We start from the raw sequence: 23670 nt of genomic DNA, 5'->3' as shown, positions 1-23670 counted from the left end.
CAGTGTGTCGCAAACTTTCCGGCCGGCGGCACACTGAATGCTGTACCCCGGCTGGAAGGCACCCAGAAGTGCGTGGTCATCGATACGCTGATGTCAAGCGCATGCGTGACGTCATTGCACCAATGTCCGCGCATATGCGGTAGCTCATCTGGCCGCTTCGGTAGAGGGATCCGGGAAGAGGGGAGGTACGGTGAGAGGAGGAGACACACTGGTGAGGAAGAGAGTCTTCCGTGCCGGCTGACTGCCTACAGGACGTGCTTCTCGCTGCGAGAGGCACATCCTGAAGGCAGTCAGCAGGCACAGATGACTCTCCTCCTCACCAGTGTGTTCTAACCAGTTATTTAGTTTAGTAGTGTTCATGCTTGGCTATTCGTAGAATGATCTTAGTGGGACTACACAGCCCACGTCTATACTACTGCTAGAATTCAGTTGTTCTCTATTTCCACCTGTTGGCAGAGTGTAATCCCATCTGGTGTGGAGTAGAGAGTTGCGCGGGGACAGAAATCTCACCCGCTCCCACCCGTCCCCGTGAGGAATCCCTCCGTCCCCGCCTGTCCCTATAAACTACAGAAATAGTTATTTCATTTAATTATGCTACTGAATTAAATGAAACCCATTTAAAAATAAGCAAAAAGACTTTATTAATTTGGAAATATTAATTGGGAAGAATACATACTTTGTAAACGGGTTTCTACCAGAGCATTTAATGTTTATAAATTTTTATCAACACAACTAATATACTACTTTATCCTAAAGCAAAAAAGAAATAGAATTTTCCTACCTTTGTTTCCTGGTTTCTGCTTTCTTCATGTTCTCATTCAATTCCTTCCATCCACTGCCTCTCTTCTCTCTGTGTCTTCCATTTGCTCTGTTACTGTGCCTCTCCCTTTCTCCCCCCTCCCAAATTGGTCTGGCACCCATCTTTTTCCCTCCGCTCCCCCCATAGTCTGGCACCTCTGTCTTCTTCCCTGCCAGCGTCTTCTTCCCATTCCCTCTTCCCCATTTCCTTTCAGTGTCCTTCTCCCCCACCATCTTCCCCATGTCCTGTCAGGCAGCATCCTTCTCCCCCCTCTGTCTTCCCCATGTCCTTTCAGCGGCCTTCTCCCCCCTCTGTCTTCCCCATGTCCTTTCAGCGGCCTTCTCCACCCCTGTTTTCCCCATGTCCTTTCAGTGGCATTCTCCACCCCTTTGTCTTCCCCAGTGCTTTCAGGGTCCTTCCCCCCCCCCTTCCTCCCGTTTACCCCATGTCCTTTCAGCGTTCTTTTCCACCCCTTTGTCTTCCCCAGTGCTTTCAGCGGCCTTCTCCCCCCTTAAGCGTCTTTTCTTCTCCACTCCACCTTTCCTCCCTCCCTGCCTCCACCTTTGTGGCGCTTTTGCACCCGACCGACAACAGAACAGGCCCAGTCGGACAAATCTCCCTGTCCTGTAGCCGCGAATCTAAATTACCTTCTACAGCAGCTGGAGTAGTGAAGCTGCTGTAAGAGGTAATTTAGATTCGCGGCAACAGGGCAGGGAGATTTGTCGGCTGGCCTGTTGTCGGTCGATCAGGGGACCTGACCGGCTGTGCACATTCTCCGGGGCGGACCGCCCCCTCCCCCCTCTTTCGTATGCCATTGCCTTCTCTCTACCTGCCCTGCCGCACACAGCCGACCGGAAGTCTTCCTGATGTCAGCGCTGACATCGGAGGAAGGGAGGGCTTTGCTTAAGCCCTCCCTCCGACGTCAGCGCTGACATCAGGAAGATTTCCGTTCGGCTGTGTGCTGCGACAGGGCAGGTAAGGAGAAGGAGACTACCCTCGCGGCTCGAGTGCACTGCGATCCAACCCCGCAGGAACCCCGCGACCCTCGGAGGCGTCCCCACGGGATCCCCGCGACCCTAGGGGGCGTCCCCACAGGATCCCCGTGACCCAAAGGGGGAACCCGTGGGATCCCCGCGGGTCCCGCGGGATTCCCATCATCCCCGTTCCCGTGCAGCTCTCTAGTCTGGAGGGACTAAAAAGAAAATTAGCAGGTAAGATCTGATTTCTCTTTGTGCAGCTGGTTGTAAACTGAACCTGGATGTGATATGGCCTAGTTGAATGTGAAGAATAAGCTAGTACTGTCTTAAAAATCAGATGTGCAAGAGGTCTGCTTGTCTCAGAAGAATGGAAGATGAAGCAGACACGTCGGTGAAATCCTTTATTAAAGATCACATAAAAGGTGCCCGACATGTCCATGTTTTGCCCACAGGCCTGCTTCAGGGGCAATATTAAATACCTCAACATGTGTTCTCTCAACATTCCACAAAAGACCTGCGGTATATAGTATTGCACGTTTCCCTTTTAAAAAGAGCAAACTTGGGTCAAATGTTTGATAGTGAACAGACCCATTCCCTGCATGTGCCTAGTTTGCTCTCTTTAAAGGGAAACTTACAATAATATATTCTTGTGGAATGTGAAAGAATACACATAGAGGTATTTATATTGCCCCTAAGCTGCCCCATGAGCAAAAAACAGACATGTTGGGAACCTTTCATGTGACTTATAATAATTTTAGCTGAGTGCCAATAATAATAATAATAACAGCTTACATACCGCAATACCGTGAAGTTCTATGCGGTTTACAGAGATTAAGCAAAGGTACAAATTGATTGACTTTAAGAGGGGAGGAAGAAAGAGGGTTAGTTAATAGGACAGGAAATCCATTTTTGAGGAGAGAGTGATCAATAGAACAAGTTAATCGCTATAGAGGGGAGAGAGAAGGGAGGATCAGTTGTCTAGATACTTTAGGAACAGGTGTGTTTTCAGATGTTTCCTAAATTCCAATGTGCCTGCTTCATCTTCCATTCTGCTGTAGGGGACTTGAATGATCTCTCACTTGTATCTGTGTTTCTAGTTACCGTGTATACTGCCTGCTGGGAGATGGTGAATCTTCAGAAGGTTCTGTCTGGGAAGCCATGGCATTCGCATCACACTACAAGCTTGATAACCTGGTAGCCATCTTTGATGTGAACCGCTTGGGCCAGAGTGAAGCTGCTCCTCTACAGCATGAGACTGGCATTTACCAGAAGCGCTGTGAGGCCTTTGGGTAATTAATTTTTTTAAAAAACAACTTACTTCTGGAGGTTCTTGTCTTCCTCTTCTCACTGGCATGGATTTGTTGGCAGGTGGAACACTTGTGTGGTAGATGGCCATGATGTAGAAGAGTTGTGCAGTGTCTTCTCGCAGGCAGCTCAAGTGAAGGATAAGCCCACCGCCATTATTGCTAAAACCTACAAAGGAAGAGGTATCCCAGGTGAGCAGCATCTCTTATCTTAGTACTGATTTTAAAGTAGGCGTGGGTAATCTGCAGCTTGTGAGACCATAAAGTATACACAGAAAACATTAACTTGAGTGTTAGCAACTCTAAATACAGTAGACTCATGTTTTGATTATTTAAACACACCTAGATGTCACAGCATTGCCATTTAGATTCTTTCCTGGTGTTGCGTTTAGTTAGAAAGCAGTAGTGCTAGGTAAGATTCTCGGGCTCAAGTTGTAAACTCTTGTTACTACTTCTTTTGAAACACACATTTCAGTATGCCTCGTCGCAACCACTGGTCGGGTCATTTATGCTGGATTATCAAGGCTACTGGGTTTTTTTTATTTTTTACTAATATTTTCAAAATGGCCACTATAGAAGTTTGGTTTTGGTTAACTTTTGTTTATCAGAGGTCTGTGGCACGCTACAGTTTAAGTCCTGACGTTACTTAATATTGCAGTCCACTAGGAATAGTACAGACACTCATATGGCCCTCTGTATGAAGGTTGTCCAGTCCCAAATGATTAAAGCATCTGAGAAGAGGGGATTGGGTTGTCATGCAGTCTGTGACTGGTAACAAAACTTACGCTATAGAGGTGGTGTCAATGTTGAGTCCTCCTGGAAAATATCTTATTTTCTTGTGATCTTTCAGATGCTGCAGCTATAACTTCTGTGCTTATCAGAGTTTGGGCCCAACTGGCTTGCTGTTGATCCTGAAATAGTATAAGATGCCAAGCAGAGGATCTTGGTCTGCTAATGTCTGTAAGGCAGCATTTCTTGGGTTGATTTTGGAGCATCCCCTAGCTCAATGATCTTTAGTAATTGTTTAAGCTGGAGCCACTTTGGATTCTAATGAAGTGAAGGAGAGCAGACAAATCTTTCTATGGTGGCCATGACACTGCTGACTATTGGGTATCGATGACATTCATCCCCACCATCCCACTTTCAAAACCTCATTAGGTAATATTCTCAAGCATTTCCTAATGCATTCTGTCTACTAAGAAATACCTTGTTTAAGTATGTGGCTCTTCTCCCATCCATTTTCCCTTTTCTAGGTAGAGAGGCAAAGTAAGCAGAAAACGCCCCTACCCCCAGAAGACAATGGGGGCAACCATTGGTCCCTGGGCCTTGCATTGAAGAACACTGCCCTAGCTGGTCTACTTTTTCAGGCTAGCCACAACAAATATGCATGAGACTTGCAGACTTCAGATGAGGTGTATCCAAATTCATCTCGTGTATAATTTACTATAAATGTTCTGAAAAGCAGACTGTCTAAGGCATGGTGGGTATTCTTGGTTCTTCTGCAGCCTAGTTGAGTTTTTCAGGATTTCCCTAACAAATATGCATCAGATTTGCATGTACTGCTTCTATTGTGTGCAGATAGATCTCATGCATATTTGTTGAAGAAATCCTGAAAACTCCAATTAGGTTGTGGCCCTTGAGGACCAAAGTTGCTCATCCCTGGGCTAAGGGATACTCCAAGATCAACCTGAAAAATGCTGTCTTAATACGAGAGCTTTTAGAATGAGAATCCTTGGAGCCACAACAGATTGGCCAGTGCAAATGGAATGAGCATATGTGCTTAGGGAAGAGATAGGCAGGATAGATAAATGAGGTGATCTTTAAGATGGAAAAATAGAGTGGACGAGAGTCTGACATGGCATGTGAATCAAGTACATAGGAATAGGTGGACTAAAAGGACGGTCTTCTGACCCCTTTTCTGTAATGCACAGAAACGAATCCATTACACTGCCTATAATCACTTATCTTCAAATGTGGTAGCATTGGGGTCACCAGCTCTGCTGTCTGATTTCTCCATCACATCTCTACTGAGATGGGAGAACTGAAGCAGTAGACATAGAATATCCCAAATCCGTAGTTGCACTGGTTTTATGGACATAAAAATATTTTGTGGCCTCTTTTTCAGGGATTGAGAATGAGGACAACTGGCATGGAAAGCCTGTTCCTAAGAACAGAATGGAAGACATAATCAACACAATCCAAAACCAGATCCAGACCAGCAAAGTTCTGTGCCCAGAACTGCCAGTGGAAGATGCACCTGCAGTCAACATTGAGAATATAAAAATGCCCTCTCCTCCAACCTATAACATTGGTGACAAGGTAGGCACAGAATCTCGCACCTCAGAGTGAGTAGAGCTGAGATTCTTTGGACAGCAGCAGGGGTAGTCCTGAATTTTTGGTTAGGTTTTTTAAAAGGCTTTTATCCCTTCTGTGCTGGCACATGTGTTGGGGAGGGGAATCTATATTTACCTGAGGCTTCGCTACTGTCTTGTCCCTTTGTGTTTCCAAATCCTATAGGGACCTACTCACCTTACCTTCTTTCCTGGGGCTCTTCTCCCCAGGATAGAAAAGGGAAGGGGTGTAAAACTTGAAAAGCATTTGTGGGAGGGGAAGCAGGATACAAGGAACAGGAGCAGGTGGCCTGTGTTCACATCGGAATTTTGGGTCCTTTTTTGCTCTTTCAGAATTTGCAACACCCATTATGAATACTTTTTTTTAATTGTTATTGCTGCCTCTTACACACTTTGTCGCTGCAACACTTTTTTTGTGATGGTATTCAGTTTATGTGTAAATTTATCCATGCAATCTTAACTCCAAAAGGCGGCCTAAGCCAGCTCACAAACAATCGAATGGATGACAAAACACAGCACACATACAGAAGACAAACCTCCATTATATGGTAAATGACCAGTTTTCTTTGGGTCCTGTTCAAAATAAAATAAACCCTCAGTTTAGAAGAAGCTGGTTAGTGAAGTGGGCTGCGAACTCGGTGCAATTTCCACTGTAGCTCCTTGTGACTCTCTGGGCAAGTCACTTAACATTCCGTCATCCCAGGTACAAAACTTAAATTTTGAGCCCACTAGGGCAGAGAAAGCTACCTATATGCATACATAAACTGCTGTGGTTGTATCACAAAAGGTGATATATCAAGAATCTTAACACAATTTCAAGCTCTATTCTTCAGGGCCAGGCAGCATGTTTGCTCATTTAATCCTAACTTCCAGAAACAGGAAAGTACAGGCATTACAGTGCCACCTGCCTGTTGATCAGGGTTTGCAATGGGAAGGCCTTCCTGATGAAGGGAGACAGTTTTGCTTAGGCTAAGGATCACAATAGTCGCCCAAACATCATTTTGCCCCAGAATCTGTAATACTCTTTCAGTTGTAGCTCCTACATTGTGGAATTTTAACCTTGGGCAAAAGCATTGTGTTGCAGAGTTTAAATCGGTTCTTAAAACCTTCCTATTCAAAGATGCTTTTGACACTTAAAACATGTCACCAACCCTAGATTTAATTTCCCCAGGCATATCTTATTTCTCTTCTCTCATTTTTCCCACCCTCCTGGCTGTTCCTTTTCCCATTTTTCTTTTCTTTTAATATGATGTATCCTTTTACTGTCTTCCCTTTTGGGCCCTGATCTTTTAATTGTTTTTAATAGTTTGTGTAAGTTTCCGTCATTTATACTCTTGTAAAATTGGTATGTAAACTGCTTAGCATTTAATAGGCGGTATATCAAAATGTAATAAACTTGATACTTGCCCCTTTTTCTAGTGTACTGTGTTGGCTCTAGTCACACATCCTTGTCTTTGCTCATAGGTTGCAACTCGTAAAGCATATGGCCTGGCTCTGGCTAAATTGGGCCATGCGAATGACAGGGTCATCGCACTGGATGGTGACACCAAGAATTCAACCTTTGCAGAGATCTTCAAGAAGGAACACCCTGAGCGTTACATTGAGTGCTTTATTGCTGAGCAGAATATGGTGAGATATCTGGGACAGTGTCTTATCTTAGGCAAAGGTGGGCAAGGGGTTAAGAACTAAAAGCAGCCTTAAAGTGGGCTTTTAGCATGGTAAATGACTAGTACTATACTTTGTGGCTGTAAAGAACTTAATCCATGAGCTTTTCTACAGATCAGAAGCTGAAATCTTTCACTCCCTTAGTTTGTTGTGGAAAGATTAAAATTTAAGGAAGCACCATTTCATATGTAACATTTTTCTTGCATTGAAATCTGGACTGCATACACTTTGTTCCCCAAAGCCCCAGATGTTTGTACTGATTCAGGTTAATGGAACTTTTCTTCTCTTGTTGAAAGCATTTGCTGGCATTGATCCGGTTAGCTTGATTTCCATCGCTCCTTCCCCACATCAGAGAATCAACTTAGTTGCCAAAATTGTTGGGTTTTTTTGGTGTTTTTTTTTTTTTTGTTTGTTAAAAGGAAGTTAGATAACTTGTATTATCCCAGGACAAGCAGGCAGCATATTCTTTACGCATGGGTGACGTCACCGACGGAGCCCCCGGTACGGACCTTTTTACTAGAAAGTTCTAGTTGGCCGCACCGCGCGTGCGCGAGTGCCTTCCCGCCCGACGGAGGAGTGCGTGGTCCCCAGTTTCTTCGTTTCCGCTGAGCGAAGAAGACGTGCGTTTTTCAACTCCGTTGAAATCCTCTTTTTGCCTTCCCGCTCGCGTTCTTTTTCATTTTTATTCACCTTCGGGTGCTTTTTTCTTTCATTCAAAAAAAAAAAAAAAAAAATATAATTTCTTTAGCACTCTCCAGACCAGTAGAGGTTAACTTTACGAATGGGTATATATCTAATCATGACCAGCAGGTGGAGACTGAAAACAAAACTTTGGGACAGTATATCCTAGCCCCTCCTCTCTATTTCCCTCAGTCTTCTTTCAGTCTCCAGCAGGTGTTGAGTGATCTGTACCCATCTCCCTTGGTAGGGCTGTTGGAATTTGTTTAGGGGGTTTATTGTCCCTGTTTTTAGCCGGACGGAGCTTGGGCGGACTCTGTTTGGGGGTTCGTCCGACCTCGGGGGTGTTAAACCCGGCGGGTCACGAGCGGGGTCCCTCCCCCCACTTCCTCCACCTCCCCACATTTTTTTAGAGGAGCCTCAGCAGTAAGCCTTGCCCCCTAAGTCAAGCAAGGCATATTGCTTCGAGAGCCTGTGGAGTCTGTTCTGTAAAAAAAAAAAAAAAAAAAAAAAATCCTGAGGTAGTGCTGGTCTGAAGGGTTGTTTCCCTTTAAGAAAACTGTATTTTACTGTATTTTTTCATGTAACCAGCACTTTTTTTTAATAGCTAGGTCGCGTATGGAGCAATTGTGCCCTTCTCCGGGGGAGTAGGACACAATTTTAGTCCAGCCGCGAGGCACTCGCGGCCGGCCTGAACTCGGCGGTTTGGGTCGGTGAGGTGTTGGAGCTCCGTCGGCAGCGGCTGCAGGCGCCCAGAGCTCCCCGCCGATGGTGCCTCGCGAGTCGGCTTGGAGCAGTGGGGAAGCCCGGTCTTCCACAACCGCCCACGGAGGGATTCCCCGAAGGATTCCCTCTCAGCTGATTTTTTGACAGCTGATGCCGGCTTGCCTGCTTTAGCGGCTGAGACTATTCAGGTTTCTCAGCCGCTTCAGGCTATGGAGGGAGCTTTTTTGGCGGGAAAACCGCCATCTTCTCTGTCTGGCCCCTCCATTTTGTCTTCCACCTCAGGTGACCTTCCCCCTGTTTTGACTATGCAGGGGCAAGGTTCTGCTGGGTTCCCTGCTGTGGCAGGGAGTCCCTTGGGACCCTCGGGGGGTTTTTCTCCTGAATTTTTCTTTTCTTTATGCAGAGCCTATTTTCAGGCGGCTGGGGGTCCCGGTTGCGCCCAGGGGGTTTCGGGGGGTGGGTTTTCCTCCGCGCTCCCTGCGGCTTTGCCTCTTTCGTCTGGCGTGACGTCCCCTCCGCCGCCTCCCTTGTCCAAGCGTCCGCGGGTGTCGTGGGACGAGAATTTGTGGTCGGAGGAACGGGTCGGTCTGGAGGAGGACCTGGACCCTTCTGAGGAGTTCCAGGACTCTCTGGAGGGGACGGAAGCTGGTGGCGGGTTGTCGGATTTCCCGTTCTCCAGTGACGAGGCGTCCGTGGTGCGCCTTTTTCAGAAAGATGAGCTGCCTGACCTTATTCAGCAGGTTTCTTCGGTTTTGCGTTTTGAGGACGCGCCGCCGGAGACTCCGCGTGTGGGGGACCCCCTGTTACGGGGGATCCGTTCCGTTTCCCGCTCTTTTCCTATGCATCAGGATATTCGGGATATTATTCTGGAGCAGTGGAAAACGCCGGAGACGCCGTTTTCGGCTGGCGCGCAGCATGGCTCGCCTGTATCCCATTCCGGAAGGGGATCGGGCTACGTTAGCTTCGCCAGTCGTGGATGCGGTGGTCTCGGCAATTTCCAAGCGGCATACCGTGCCTGTTGAGGGCGGTTCTGCCTTGCGGGACTCTGAGGAGCGCAAATTGGAGAGCATCCTTAAGCAAAATTTTCAGGTCTCTGCCTTTGGGGTCCAGGCGGCTATTTGTGGGGGACTGGTCGCTCGCGCCGTGTTTCGGTGGGCGGAGCGGGTCTTGGATCGAGAGTCTGACGACTGGTCTCTGGTGGATCAGGAGGTAGCGAAGATTGAGATGGCGGCCTCATTCCTCTCAGATGCTCTATATGACTTGGTGCGGATCTCGGCTAAGTCTATGGCTTTTGGCGTGGCCGCAAGGCGTGTGTTGTGGCTGCGCGCTTGGGCGGCGGATGCTGCGTCCAAAGCTAAGCTTACTAAATTTCCCTTTCGGGGGTCGTTTTTGTTTGGAGAGGACTTGGATAAGTTGATTCAGACTTTGTCGGACTCGAAAGTTCCCCGTCTGCCGGAGGACCGTGCCCGTCCGGCGTCTCGGGGGGGTGCGGCCCGGGGGCGTTTGCGGGATTTGCGCAAGTATCGCCCTGGGCGTGGGGCTGCTTCTTTCCAGTCTCCGGGATTTTCCCGGGGTCGGTTCTTCCAGCGCATGCAGCCCTTTCGGGGGGCCCGTCGGGGGGCAGGGAATCCCTCCGCCGGTTCCCCCGCTTCCCGTCCTGCACAATGACGCCTTGCCGGCGCCCCCTTTGGTTCCGGTGGGGGCCCGGCTGCGCGAATTTTTCCCCAAATGGGCCGAGATCACGTCCGATCAGTGGGTCCTGGAGGTGGTGCGGGACGGTTATGCCCTGGAGTTCGCCCGCTCTCTGCCGGATTTTTTCCTCGCTTCTCCATGTCAGACTCCGGGGAAGACGCAGGTTTTTCGCCAGACCCTTCAGCGCTTGCTAGATCTCAGGGCAGTTGTTCCGGTGCCCCCTCCGGAGTGGGGCACGGGCAGGTACTCCATTTACTTTGTGGTGCCCAAGAAGGAGGGGACCTTTCGGCCCATCCTCGATTTGAAAGGGGTCAACAGGGCTCTCAAGATTCCCTCTTTCCGTATGGAAACTCTGCGGTCGGTCATTCTGGCGGTTCAGCCGGGGGAGTTTCTCACTTCTCTCGATCTGACGGAGGCCTACTTGCATGTTCCCATTCGGGCCTCTCATCAGCGTTTCCTGCGCTTTGCGATCTTGGGTCGGCACTTTCAGTTCTGTGCGCTTCCCTTTGGGCTGGCCACGGCTCCTCGGATGTTCACCAAGGTGATGGTGGTCGTCGCGGCAGCCTTGCGGTCGGAGGGCATCCTGGTACACCCCTACCTGGACAACTGGTTAATTCGGGCAAAGTCGTTGCAGGAAAGCTCCCGGGTTACTGCTCGGGTGGTGGAGTTTCTCCGGTCGCTGGGCTGGGTGGTCAACCTTTCCAAGAGTCGGTTGGTCCCGGCTCAGCGTCTGGAGTACCTAGGGGTGCTGTTCGACACCTCCTTGGGGAGGGTCTTCCTCCCAGAGGGCCGGGTGAGCAAATTGCAATCTCAGATTCGCCTGCTTTTGGCGTCCCGGTGTCCTCGGGCGCGAGATTTCCTCCAGGTCTTGGGGTCGATGGCGGCATCCCTGGACGTGGTGAGGTGGGCGCGGGCCCACATGCGTCCTCTCCAGTATGCTCTGCTCCGGAGGTGGTCTCCCCAGAGGCACGGGATGGATGTTCCGGTCCTCCTGCGAGGCTTGGCGCGCTGCAGTCTGCGTTGGTGGCTCCAGACCCCTCACCTAGTTCAGGGGGTGGGTCTGGATCTCCCGCAGTGGACGGTGCTCCTGGCGGATGCGAGTCTCCTGGGTTGGGGGGCTCAGTGTTTGGGTCACTCAGCTCAGGGCACCTGGTCCGCGGAGGAGGCCGCCTGGTCGATCAACGTGTTGGAGACCAGAGCGGTCCGTCTGGCGCTGTTGGTTTTCCACTCCCTGTTGCTGGGCAAGTCGGTCGGAGTGCTGTCGGACAATGCCACGGCGGTGGCTTAGGTCAATCGTCAGGGGGGCACCAAGAGCACTCAGGTGGCGCAGGAGGCGGCTCTGCTCATGGTTTGGGCGGAATCCCATCTGCTGGACCTCTCGGCCTCTCATATAGCCGGAGTAGAAAATGTTCAGGCAGACTTCCTCAGTCGTCACTTTCTAGATCCAGGAGAGTGGTGTCTCGGCGCCGAGGCGTTTCAGTTGATAGTGCAGGCTTGGGGGCAGCCCCTGATGGACCTGATGGCCACGGGTGGCAACGCCAAAGTGCCCCGCTTCTTCAGTCGTCGCAGGGACGGTCTGGCCGAGGGTCTGGATGCTCTGGTCCAGCAGTGGCCAACGGAGGGGCTGTTGTATGTGTTCCCTCCTTGGCCGCTGGTGGGCAGAGTGCTTCTTCGCATTGTTCACCATCCGGGTTTGGTGGTGCTGGTGGCGCCGGATTGGCCTCGCCGTCCGTGGTATGCGGATCTGGTGAGGCACCTGGTAGCGGATCCTCTTCCTCTGCCTCTCTCGGACGACCTTCTGATGCAGGGTCCCATTCCCATGTTCGACCCGTCTCCCTTCTGTCTTACGGCGTGGCTCTTGAAAGGGGTCGCCTTAGCAAGAAGGGATATTCAGACAAGGTGATCTCTACACTGTTGGGGTCCCGGAGGCTTTCTACCTCTCGGGCTTATGTGCGGGTTTGGCGTCTCTTTGAGGAATGGTGTCGGGCGCGGGGAGTGACCTCTTTTCGCGCTTATCTGCCTAACATTCTGGAGTTCTTGCAGGATGGCCTGGATAGAGGCCTGGCTTGGTCTTCTCTCCGGGTTCATATTGCGGCCCTGTCGGCCTTTCGAGGGTTGGTGTCAGGTCAGCGTTTATCGGCTCTTCCTGATGTGATTCGGTTTTTGCGGGCGGCCAAGTTGCTTAGGCCTCCCCTACGGCCCTCGGTTCCCTCTTGGGATCTTAATCTGGTTCTCTCTGTTTTGGTGCGTCCGCCTTTCGAGCCCTTGGACGACTGTTCTTTGAAGGACCTTACTTTGAAGGCGGTCTTTTTGGTGGCCATTACTTCTGCTAGGCGTGTTTTCTGAGCTGCAGGCTTTCTCTTGTAGGGCTCCCTTCTTGGAGTTTTCTAGGGAGCGGGTCGTCTTGCGGCCTGTTCCTTCCTTTCTGCCGAAGGTTGTTTCTCCTTTTCATGTCAATCAATCGGTGGTTCTCCCGGTCTTGGGTGGTCGGGAGGGCTCTTCTGAGCAACGGCAGCTGCGCAAGTTGGATGTCGGTCGGGTCCTTCGCTCTTATGTGCAGCGGACCCAGGAATTCCGGAAGTCCGATCATCTCTTTGTCCTCCTGGCGGGTCCTCGTCGGGGAGCGGGCGCTTCTAAGGCTACTATTGCGCGCTGGATCAAGGAGATGATTGCTTCCGCTTATCTTCTGAAACAGCAGCCTGTTCCGGAGTTTCTCAAGGCTCATTCCACTCGGGGTCAGGCGGCTTCTTGGGCTGAGTCGTCGCTCGTGCCTCCAGTGGATATTTGTAAGGCTGCGGTTTGGTCCTCCTTGCATTCCTTTGTTCGTCATTATCGGGTTGATGTGCAGGCGCGTCGGGACGCGGTGTTCGGTGAGCGTGTACTGGTTTCGGCCCTTCGGGGGTCCCGCCCGTGAGAGGGACTGCTTTGGTACGTCCCATTCGTAAAGTTAACCTCTACTGGTCTGGAGAGTGCTAAAGAAGGAGAAATTAGGTTCTTACCTGCTAATTTACTTTCTTTTAGCTTCTCCAGACCAGTAGAGGTCCCCACCCTGTCTGTTGTTGTTGTTGTTGGGGCTGTTGCGCAGGCAGTTTTTGGTTTTTGCTGCGGGTTCTAGTATTTTTCTAGGGCCGGGGAGAATTGAAGAACAGCGGCTGTGGCTCGGCTGGCTTAGCTGGCGAGCTGTGGGGACATTCTTCCTTCGGGAATTTCTCCTCTGCATTTTCCAACAGCATTTTGGGTATGTTATTTGTTACTCCTTTTGGAGTATTGTTTTTTTCTCTCTGTTGTTTTCCAGTTCTTGGTTCTGCTTGGCTATTCGGCAGACTGAGGGAAATAGAGAGGAGGGGCTAGGATATACTGTCCCAAAGTTTTGTTTTCAGTCTCCACCTGCTGGTCATGATTAGATATATACCCATTCGTAAAGTTAACCTCTACTGGTCTGGAGAAGCTAAAAGAAAGTAAATTAGCAGGTAAGAACCTAATTTCTCCTTCTTTTGATTTCGTTTTTCGTTCTTGCCCCGGCGGGGCCTGTTGTCACGATCCAGGCCTCGGGGTTTGATTTTGCGGAGGCCGTGTTTCCATTCATGCCCCCGCAGCCCGGTTTTAAGAAGTGCCAGCGGTGTGCACGCCCGATCTCCCTCACTGACCCACACAATTGGTGTTTACAGTGCTTGGGACCTGAGCATCGGGCGGACTCCTGCACCCGCTGTGCCACTCTTAAAAAACGCACTTTGAAGAATCGCCAAATCCAGCAAAGTCTACTGTTCGGCACCGGCCCGACTATGGACTCGACTTCTTCAACTGCGGCACCGTCGAAATCGGCACCGACCACTTCGACACCGCCTGAAACTACATCGGCGCCACCGGCGCCAGGTAAGCCGGCTAAGAAGCCTTCCACCCTTGAGCGCCCTCCCACCTCGGTGGCGACACCAGCTCTTTTGGCTCCACGCCGAACCAAAAAGCGCTCCGCTCCGATATCGGTGAGTGCCTCGTCATCGGCCTCCTCATCGCCGGAGCGTAGAGCGGCACCCATGGAACCAAAGCAGAAAAAAGTGGTTCCGGTGCCACCCCTGGATGACCGCATTGCGGCCATCCTCCAGGATAAGTTGCAGGAACAACTCCAACAGCAACTTAAACAGCTCTTGCCCTCTATCCTGGCACCGCTACTTTCAGTACCAGACCGGCCCGAGCCCCGCACCGTCCAACCGGTATCCACGCCATCGGTACCTATGGACTCCTCCATGCCCATTCTCTCGGCGCCACATCTCCAGGCCCATGCCGAGGCTGTCGCCTTGACGACGACCGATCCTCCTCGGGACCGAACGGAACACCGGTCTTCCCGCGAACCTGACCGGCACCGTTCTTCCCGGGACCGAGACAGACACAGGTCTTCATCCCCCGGTACCGTCTCGGTACGCTCAGGCAAGTCTCGGTCTAAAACTCACCATACCGAGCCTTCCACTCCAGTCTCTCGACACGCGCACACCGATGTCAGAGACCCGGACCTCTGGGAAGAATCCCCCCTCGGTACCGAGGAGGATGCATCGTCGTCGGACGAAGAGCCTTCGGCCCCTGATACCACATCTAAACCTGAGCAATCTTCCTTTTCTAAATTTCTCAGGGAGTTATCGGGGGCCTTATCTTTGCCTCTGGAATCTGACTCTAAGAAGTCACAGGCTTTCCTGGAGGCATTAGATTTCGATCAACCCCCTAAAGAGTTCCTAAAGTTGCCCGTGCATGACATCCTACGGGAAACTTTTTATAAAAATTGGGAGAATCCACTGACTGTCCCTGGGGCGCCCCGTAAACTGGATAGCCTTTACAGGGTTATTCCAATCCCGGGATTTGATAAACCCCAGCTGCCCCATGAGTCTCTCCTGGTAGAGTCCACTTTAAAAAAGACTCAGGGCTCTAGTGTTTATGCCTCCACCCCTCCTGGCAGAGAGGGCAAAACTATGGACAAGTTTGGCAAGCGGCTCTACCAGAATGCCATGCTTGCCAACAGGGCAAACAACTACTCTTTCCATTTTTCTTTCTACCTGAAACATCTGGTAATGCAACTCTCCGCCATGCAAAAGTACATGCCGGAGCACAAGGTTCCACTATTCCAGCAGCACATCTCCAGCCTGCTTCAACTGAGAAAATTTATGGTGCGCTCTATCTATGACTCTTTTGAGCTCACCTCCCGTGCATCTGCCATCGCTGTGGCTATGCGCCGCCTGGCCTGGCTCAGGGTCTCTGATCTGGACGTCAACCATCAGGACCGACTAGCCAACGCCCCATGTCTGGGAGACGAATTATTCGGAGAGTCCCTGGATACCACCACACAGAAACTCTCCGCCCATGAGACCAGATGGGATACCCTCATTAAACCAAAAAAGAAGGCTCCTCCTGCTCGTCCTTACCGACCGCAGACTTCTTATCAGCGCAGGTTCTCCGCTAGGCCGCTCAACCCACCTTCGCAGCAACCTAGGCGGGCCCGCCAACACCAACACACCCAGGCTCGTGCACAGTCTAATCAACCTGCCAAGCCTCTTCCTCCTGCCAAACCTTCTCAGCCCTTTTGACTCCTCTCTCCAGGGCTTAGCCAGTCTTCCACCCTCATTGCCTCTTCCTCAGCCAATCGGAGGCAGGCTCCACATCTTCATCAGCCGTTGGGAGGTCATCACATCGGACCAGTGGGTCCTCAACATCATCCGCCACGGCTACTCTCTCAACTTCCAGACTCTTCCACCAGACAATCCTCCCGTAGAGTCTGCTTCTCTTTCAACTCAAACCCCCCTCCTTCTGAGGGAGGTCCAATCCCTCCTTCTTCTCAATGCCATCGAAGAAGTACCTCCGGAACAAAGAGGCCGGGGATTCTACTCCCGTTACTTTCTAGTTCCAAAGAAGACAGGAGACCTACGTCCCATTCTCGATCTCAGGGACCTCAACAAGTGTCTAGTCAAGGAGAAGTTCAGAATGCTCTCCCTTGCCACGCTTTACCCTCATCTCTCTCAGAACGACTGGCTATGTTCCCTGGACCTCAAAGAGGCCTACACTCACATCCCAATCAATCCAACTTCACGTCGCTACCTCCGATTCCAGGTGCACCATCGCCATTATCAGTACAAAGTGCTACCTTTTGGCCTCGCTTCATCACCCAGGGTGTTCACCAAATGCCTCATTGTGGCGGCGGCCTTCCTCAGGTCTCACAACCTTCAGGTGTTTCCCTACTTGGACGATTGGTTGGTGAAAGCACCTACGTCTCCGCTTGTGCTACAAGCCACTCATCATACCATCTCTCTCCTCCATCTTCTGGGGTTCGAGATCAACTACCCCAAGTCGCATCTGTTTCCCACACAGCGCCTTCAATTCATTGGAGCAGTTCTCGACACCACACTAATGAGGGCGTTTCTCCCCTCCGACCGTCAGCGGAATCTGCTCCGCCTGTGTCGTCAGGTGCTCCTTCATTACTCCATTCCTGCCAGACAGATGATGGTCCTCCTGGGCCACATGGCCTCGACGGTGCATGTGCTTCCCCTGGCACGACTCCACCTCAGGACACCTCAATGGACTCTGGCCAACCAGTGGTCACAGACCTCGAATTTTCTTTCTCATCCCATCTCTGTGACATCGTCTCTTCAGCGATCTCTACAATGGTGGTTGAACTCCTCAAATCTTTCCAGGGGCCTTCTTTTTCATCTGCCCCCGCATTCCATGATCATCACCACGGATGCCTCCCCTTATGCATGGGGAGCTCACCTGGGAGACCTACGCACCCAAGGTCTTTGGACCCCACAGGAGCGTCTACATCACATCAATTTCCTAGAACTACGAGCCATGTTCTACGCTCTCAAGGCCTTCCAGCACCTTCTTTGTCCTCAGGTTCTGCTCCTGTGCACGGACAACCAAGTCGCCATGTACTACATAAACAAACAGGGCGGCACCGGATCTCGCCTCCTTTGTCAGGAGGCTCTTCGCATTTGGACCTGGGCCACGGCCCGCAGTCTCTTCCTCAAGGCTGTCTATATCCAGGGCGAACAGAACTCCCTGGCCGACAATCTCAGTCGCATCCTGCAACCTCACGAGTGGACTTTGGATCCTCCCACGCTCCTCTCCATTTTTGCTCGCTGGGGCACTCCGCAAGTGGACCTGTTTGCAGCCCCTCACAACCATCAGCTGCCCCAGTTCTGCTCCAGACTCTTCTCTCCTCACCGTCTGGCCCCGGATGCATTCCTTCTCGATTGGACGGATCGGTTCCTCTATGCCTTTCCTCCTCTACCTCTGATGTTGCGGACTTTATCCAAACTCCGCAGGGACGGAGCCACCATGATCCTCATAGCTCCCCGATGGCCTCGTCAACACTGGTTCTCCCTCCTGCTTCAGCTCAGCTCCAGGGAGCCCATTCCTCTACCTGTGTTTCCTGCTCTACTTACACAGCAGCATCAGTCTCTACTACATCCCAATCTGTCTTCGCTCCACCTGACAGCTTGGTTTCTCTCGGGCTGACCTCTCCAGGAAATCTATCTCAGCCTGTCCGTCTCATTTTGGACGCCTCCAGGAAACCAGCCACTCTCCAATGTTACCATCAGAAGTGGACCAGGTTCTCCTCTTGGTGCCTCCGTCATCATCACAATCCCACCTCTTTAGCGGTGGAAACTGTTCTGGACTACTTGCTCTCCCTGTCCAACGCAGGCCTCAAGTCTACCTCAATCAGAGTCCATCTCAGTGCCATCACGGCATTTCATGAGCCTGTCCTCGGAAAACCTCTCACGGCTCACCCTCTGGTTTCCCGATTCATGAGGGGCCTCTTCAACATCAAACCACCTCTGAAGCCTCCTCTGGTCGTCTGGGACCTGAATGTGGTTTTGTCTGCCCTCATGAAACCTCCTTTTGAGCCACTTGCCACAACTTCACTCAAATTTCTGACATGGAAGGTGCTTTTCCTCATTGCCATCACCTCTGCCAGGAGGGTTAGTGAGCTTCATGCACTAGTTGCCGATCCACCGTTCACTATTTTTCATCATGACAAGGTGGTTCTGCGCACCCATCCAAAGTTCCTCCCCAAGGTGGTCTCAGCTTTTCACCTCAACCAGTCCATTGTGTTGCCTGTTTTCTTCCCGAAACCTCATTCACATCCCGGGGAACAGGCATTGCACAGTCTTGATTGCAAGCGTGCCCTGGCTTACTATCTTGATCGTACAAGGGCTCACCGCTTGTCCCCTCAGCTCTTCCTGACCTTCGACCCGAATCGTTTGGGTCGACCGGTCTCTAAACGGACGCTATCCAACTGGCTTGCAGCTTGCATCACGTTCTGTTATGCTCGGGCCGGTCTGTCACTGGACGGTGCTGTCACGGCCCACAGGGTGAGAGCTATGGCCGCTTCTGTTGCTTTCCTCCGTTCCACACCCATAGAGGAAATCTGCAAGGCGGCCACCTGGTCCTCAGTTCACACATTCACTACTCACTACTGTCTGGATACTTTCTCCAGACGGGATGGGCACTTCGGCCAATCTGTACTTCAGAATTTATTTTCCTAATGGCCAACCATCCCTCCTCCCTCTTTGTTAGCTTGGAGGTCACCCATGCGTAAAGAATATGCTGCCTGCTTGTCCTGGGATAAAGCACAGTTACTTACCGTAACAGGTGTTATCCAGGGACAGCAGGCAGATATTCTTACGTCCCACCCACCTCCCCGGGTTGGCTTCTTAGCTGGCTTATACTAACTGGGGACCACGCACTCCTCCGTCGGGCGGGAAGGCACTCGCGCACGCGCGGTGCGGCCAACTAGAACTTTCTAGTAAAAAGGTCCGTACCGGGGGCTCCGTCGGTGACGTCACCCATGCGTAAAGAATATCTGCCTGCTGTCCCTGGATAACACCTGTTACGGTAAGTAACTGTGCTATATGTAGAATATTTTGGTGGTGCATTCATATTTAAATACTTAAAAATAAAAATTTTAAAGCACAAGTCAAAATGTTTAATCTGAATATTGAGCACTGCTGACCATTATTGGTAGCTGGAACAAATATACATAGTGGTAACTATGCTAGAACTTGGTTCAGCTCTCACCCATTATTCATTGGGCCTAAAGTAGCTGATTATTGCCATAGGGTGAGGATTGGCTAATTATCCTAATCTATCTCAAACCTGGGCCCCATGCAATTTGTATGTCAGAATTCAACTTTCATTTCTGAAAGTACTTGAATAATGAAGTTATATGTTCACTGACCCTTGGAGGATGTGTAACAGAGTAGTGGCTCACATGGATTTTTTTTTTTCTACATCTACAGTGATTTTCAGGCTTTTTTAGTGGGTCAGGGAAGAAGTCACTTTTGCTTGTCTATTGCAAATCCACTTGGCCATCCACTTACCTGATCCTCCATATCTCTACAATGGGTCCAGAGACCTCTGAAGCATAATGCAGCAGAGCATGTCTCATTTAGTCTTTTTCCCTTGTTCCTGCAGGTGAGCGTGGCTTTAGGATGCACTACTCGCAACCGTGTTGTGGCCTTTGCAAGCACTTTTGCTGCCTTCTTATCTAGGGCTTATGACCAAATCCGCATGGGGGCCATCTCTCAGTCAAACGTGAACCTCTGCGGCTCCCACTGTGGTGTCTCCATTGGTACGTGTTGAATCTGGTGCTCTTACTCCACTACTCGGTTGATGAATGAAGAGATTGAGCTGTTCCCCTCCCCCCCACCTTTTTTTTTTTTTTTTTTTAACAGGTGAGGATGGTCCTTCTCAGATGGCCTTGGAGGACTTGGCTATGTTCCGAGCAATTCCTACGTGTACGGTGTTCTATCCCAGTGATGCAGTGTCGGCGGAGTATGCAGTCTTCCTTGCTGCAAATACCAAGGTGAACAAGACCAGTAACCTAAACTGTCTGCTCTGTTATGTATGCAGGAATATTTTCATGTACTTCTGCAAACATTCACGTCTTCGAGTCCTAAGCTTTTCTGGCCACCTGTTCCTCAGGAATATAATCAAATGACTTCTTGAAATGTGCAGGTGTGCTGTAGCCAGCTCATTTTAATGTTTACCAAGAAGTTGCTTTTTGTGACTTTCACTGTATGTATGAGTGTGACTAGGAATCTTAAGTTAATTGTAAGAGGTCATACTGCTATTGTGAAACTTTTTTAAAGGGAGAGCACCGACTGCAAGTCACACTTTCCTGCTCCTTTGGAATAGGGGTTAATTAACCCTTTTTGTTTCCTGCATTCCTTTACTGATTATTGAAGTCCTCTTGCCACCTTCCTAAACCACTTGACTATGACGACTGACAGCTGCCTATATCATTGTTGATCACTAATGGTACTATCTGCTATCATGTTGCTAAAAGTAGTGGTACACAGATATATTATCCAAAGAAAAACAAGGCAAAGCACCCCATAGTAATATGGCAACAAAGAAAAGTAGGGAGAAGGACAGTACACGTCAAGCCTGAGATAAGTGAGTTTATTGAATCCATTTGTCTATTGAAACTTTGAACACATATTATCAGGTCTTTCTTTGAATATTCTTCCCGACCTGACACGATCTGTGTTTCAGCTTCTGAAACAAAACCTGCCTCAGGGGCACAGATGAAAATCTAAAAATATAAAACATTTATAAACAAACCCCAAAAGATACTGTTGAGAATTAATAAACAATTGAAAAAGGCTCTTAAGAAATCATTTGAAAAGGGATGTTGTGAATCTCCCAATGAACATAATTTGTGAAATTTTTAAAATAGCAAGGAAGAGTGATTTTAAAGTGAGGTTTTTTTTTTTAATATCAACAAATGAGTGAACCACATATGCACATATGTAAAACATACTTAATAGATGAAACCAATCAAAAAGTTGAAATAAATCATAATTAATGGAATTAAACAAATATAAAATCAAGACATGAGTAGAGAGTATGGAAGAAACAATATTAAGAGTATATAATAAAAAAAACACGATGGCCAAATGGCCCATCTAGTCTGCACATCCGCAGTAACCATTATCTTTCTCTATCTGAGATCCCACGTGCCTATCCCATTCCTTCTTGAATGACGGCATATAAAAGCCACATATATGAAAAAGTACAATTAAATATATTGCAAGAGATATAAATGAATCGATATCAAGGATAGATAACAATAAAAAATTTTGGGGGAGAAACGTCATGTGGAAACCACATACATTAAGAATACACTTCAAATTTCTTAAAACATATGAGTGGTATTTGATATAATTAATGTAAAATGCACGTATATCATAGAAATAAAGTTGTGGCTGAACCATACGTATGACAAATGTGAAATGAGTATAATGGTTGTTATACACAACATACCCACTAGATGGCGATGAAGCTCCTATCAACGGAAGGAAAATGGGGGAACAAAGAAAAGATAGTATCATTCCATCTGTGTTTGTTTTTTATTTATAAATTTAATAATTACAATATCAAATGATACCAAGAAAAAAAGATTTCTTACACACAGTTTTAACAATGCTTATACAACACAAAAATTCCCTTTCAAGCCCACAACAATGGGGAGACATGCTACTTTTCAACTAACAAAAATAATAGAAAACTAAGAATTGGTTCTTGATTTGTATGAATCCTGACCATTCCCTACTATATGGGACTCTTACATCCTCCAATTTTCTCAGTGATGAATCATTTTAAAGCAAAAAAGAAAGAACTAATTTCTGTTCTCGAGCTATTAAAAATTGTTGCAGTTGAATAGGATCCCACCATCTGTTCTTAAAACACTAGTACATTGTGCCAAAGAACTCCCAGGTATTTGTGTGATGTGAAGAAAAGTCAGAAAACAGTAGAGCACTTAGACAGTGTCTCACGTAAAGGAGAGCCAGCATGCAGAAGGTAAAAACCTTAAGGCAAACACAAACAAAAAATCCAACAGAACTGCAGTGATATGTCGAACAAGGAACAAAGGAAAAAACTGCAGGAGTGGTGTACAAGACGCCAAGTATTTAATGAACCCACATTAAAAATGAACATAACAATTTGTATCCAAAAAAGTTAGTTTGTTTCGAAGAAACACTCCTTCCTCAGGGGTCCCAAAAAATGTGTCATGTACTGGGGAACCTTATGGATAATGAGACAACCAATGTCTTAAAAAAATAAAACAAGCTGGGTGAGCTTCTTCGCAGTGCGGGTGTGAAAAAGCTTTCGCACCCGCACTGCGAAGAAGCTCACCTAGCTTGTTTTATTTTCAGATTAGGGTCTAAAGATCTGAGGCAATTTATTGAAACTTTCTAGACAGAGACAGTTAAGACAGCTATTGCTAATATAATTGTACAATGCCTCTGGAGGCTGAACTCATGGGTTGTGCATCTATTCCAGCCTTGGTTGCAGAACTTAGAAATAAAACCAACCCCCTCTGTGAGGTCATCTGTGCAGACACTCCCCTTGATGCCCAGTTTGTTTCTGCAGCCTTGCTGAGAACTAGTTTCTTGTGATTTTTATTTCTCAATTCCTAGTCTTATTTTCTTCAGTGCCACAGGTATTGCCCAAGTGCTGTGGATTCATTCTTGAGTTTTCCTTCAGTGAGAGATTGCAGACTTTTCCTTAAAGATTGTCTGCTTCTGGAGGGTGCTCTGTAAGCTTGAACTGCAGTAAGCTGTCTAGACAACCTGCAGATTGGATCGGGTCTCTGGGATCGGGAGCCATCTCTCCCCTGGTTCGTCCGCAAAGGGGTTAGAGTACAAGCTGCTGTGGTTCCGTGGAGGTAAGCTGGGATTAGAATCGGACCGCATGTCTTCCTTAATTCTCCTGAGGGGTCCTGGTGGTTGTGACAGGGAAGGTGAGGTGGTCAGAAGACCTGAATAATCCAGTTTAATCAACTCCTAAGGTACTGATCTTCCTATGCTTACACTGTTTTACTGGCTGCCATTGAAATGCATTGCAGCACATGTCTCTGTAGAGTCTGTGAGTCAGAGTTTGCCGATTTTGGGAGGGGGTGCTAAAATTGGGGGTTTGGGTGGTTTCCATGCATGCCCTGGTCTCCCCCACCTGTAAAATTGTAAAATCGCCATTTTTTTGCGTTTCCCTGTGTTTTCCCAGGCATTTTAAATGCAAGTTTGGCACCCGCGTGGCCATCTTGGATTAAAGTTTTTTAAAGTATACTTTTTTGACTTAAAAGCTTCGTTTTTGCTCCAAACTTCACAGATGGCCACCTCAGGACAGGATGGCATGGATTCATGCCTTAGATGTGGCGGATGGAGGCCAGATTCACGGCCATGTATCCCATGCGCCACAGGCCACGAAGGGTGGGGGGTGAGATGTGTGCGGATCCCACGCTCCCCTCCTCCTGAGAGGCCCTAATGCCCTTTAATTCCGCCAGAGTCTCGATTGCTGGGTCTGGGGTGCCTAAACTGAGCGCGGATGGTGTTTTGTGAAACGCAAGTGCAGTTTCGGGAAAAGTCTTAGTCTGCTAATCTTGTGAGATCTGAGACACATAGAGCAGTTCTGGCCATTGGTGACTGTTTTTCCCCAGA

The 23670-nt window shown here is 49.1% G+C and overlaps 1 protein-coding gene across 1 annotated transcript in view; it reads left to right on the top strand.

Moving 5' to 3' along the window:
* Positions 1–23670, top strand: part of TKTL1 (transketolase like 1) — an 83400-nt gene that overhangs the window by 29730 nt on the left and 30000 nt on the right. The window contains exons 5-10 of the mRNA XM_033922312.1: positions 2874–3065; positions 3145–3272; positions 5206–5399; positions 6896–7060; positions 19643–19799; positions 19903–20033. Of these exons, the coding sequence (XP_033778203.1) occupies positions 2874–3065; positions 3145–3272; positions 5206–5399; positions 6896–7060; positions 19643–19799; positions 19903–20033 (967 nt within the window). The remainder of the gene's footprint in view (positions 1–2873; positions 3066–3144; positions 3273–5205; positions 5400–6895; positions 7061–19642; positions 19800–19902; positions 20034–23670) is intronic.

Source organism: Geotrypetes seraphini, chromosome 1, assembly GCF_902459505.1.
Source record: "Geotrypetes seraphini chromosome 1, aGeoSer1.1, whole genome shotgun sequence".
NCBI lineage: Eukaryota > Metazoa > Chordata > Amphibia > Gymnophiona > Dermophiidae > Geotrypetes > Geotrypetes seraphini.
The sequence above is the reverse complement of the archived record's forward strand: the minus strand, read 5'-3'. Positions and strand labels throughout refer to the sequence as shown.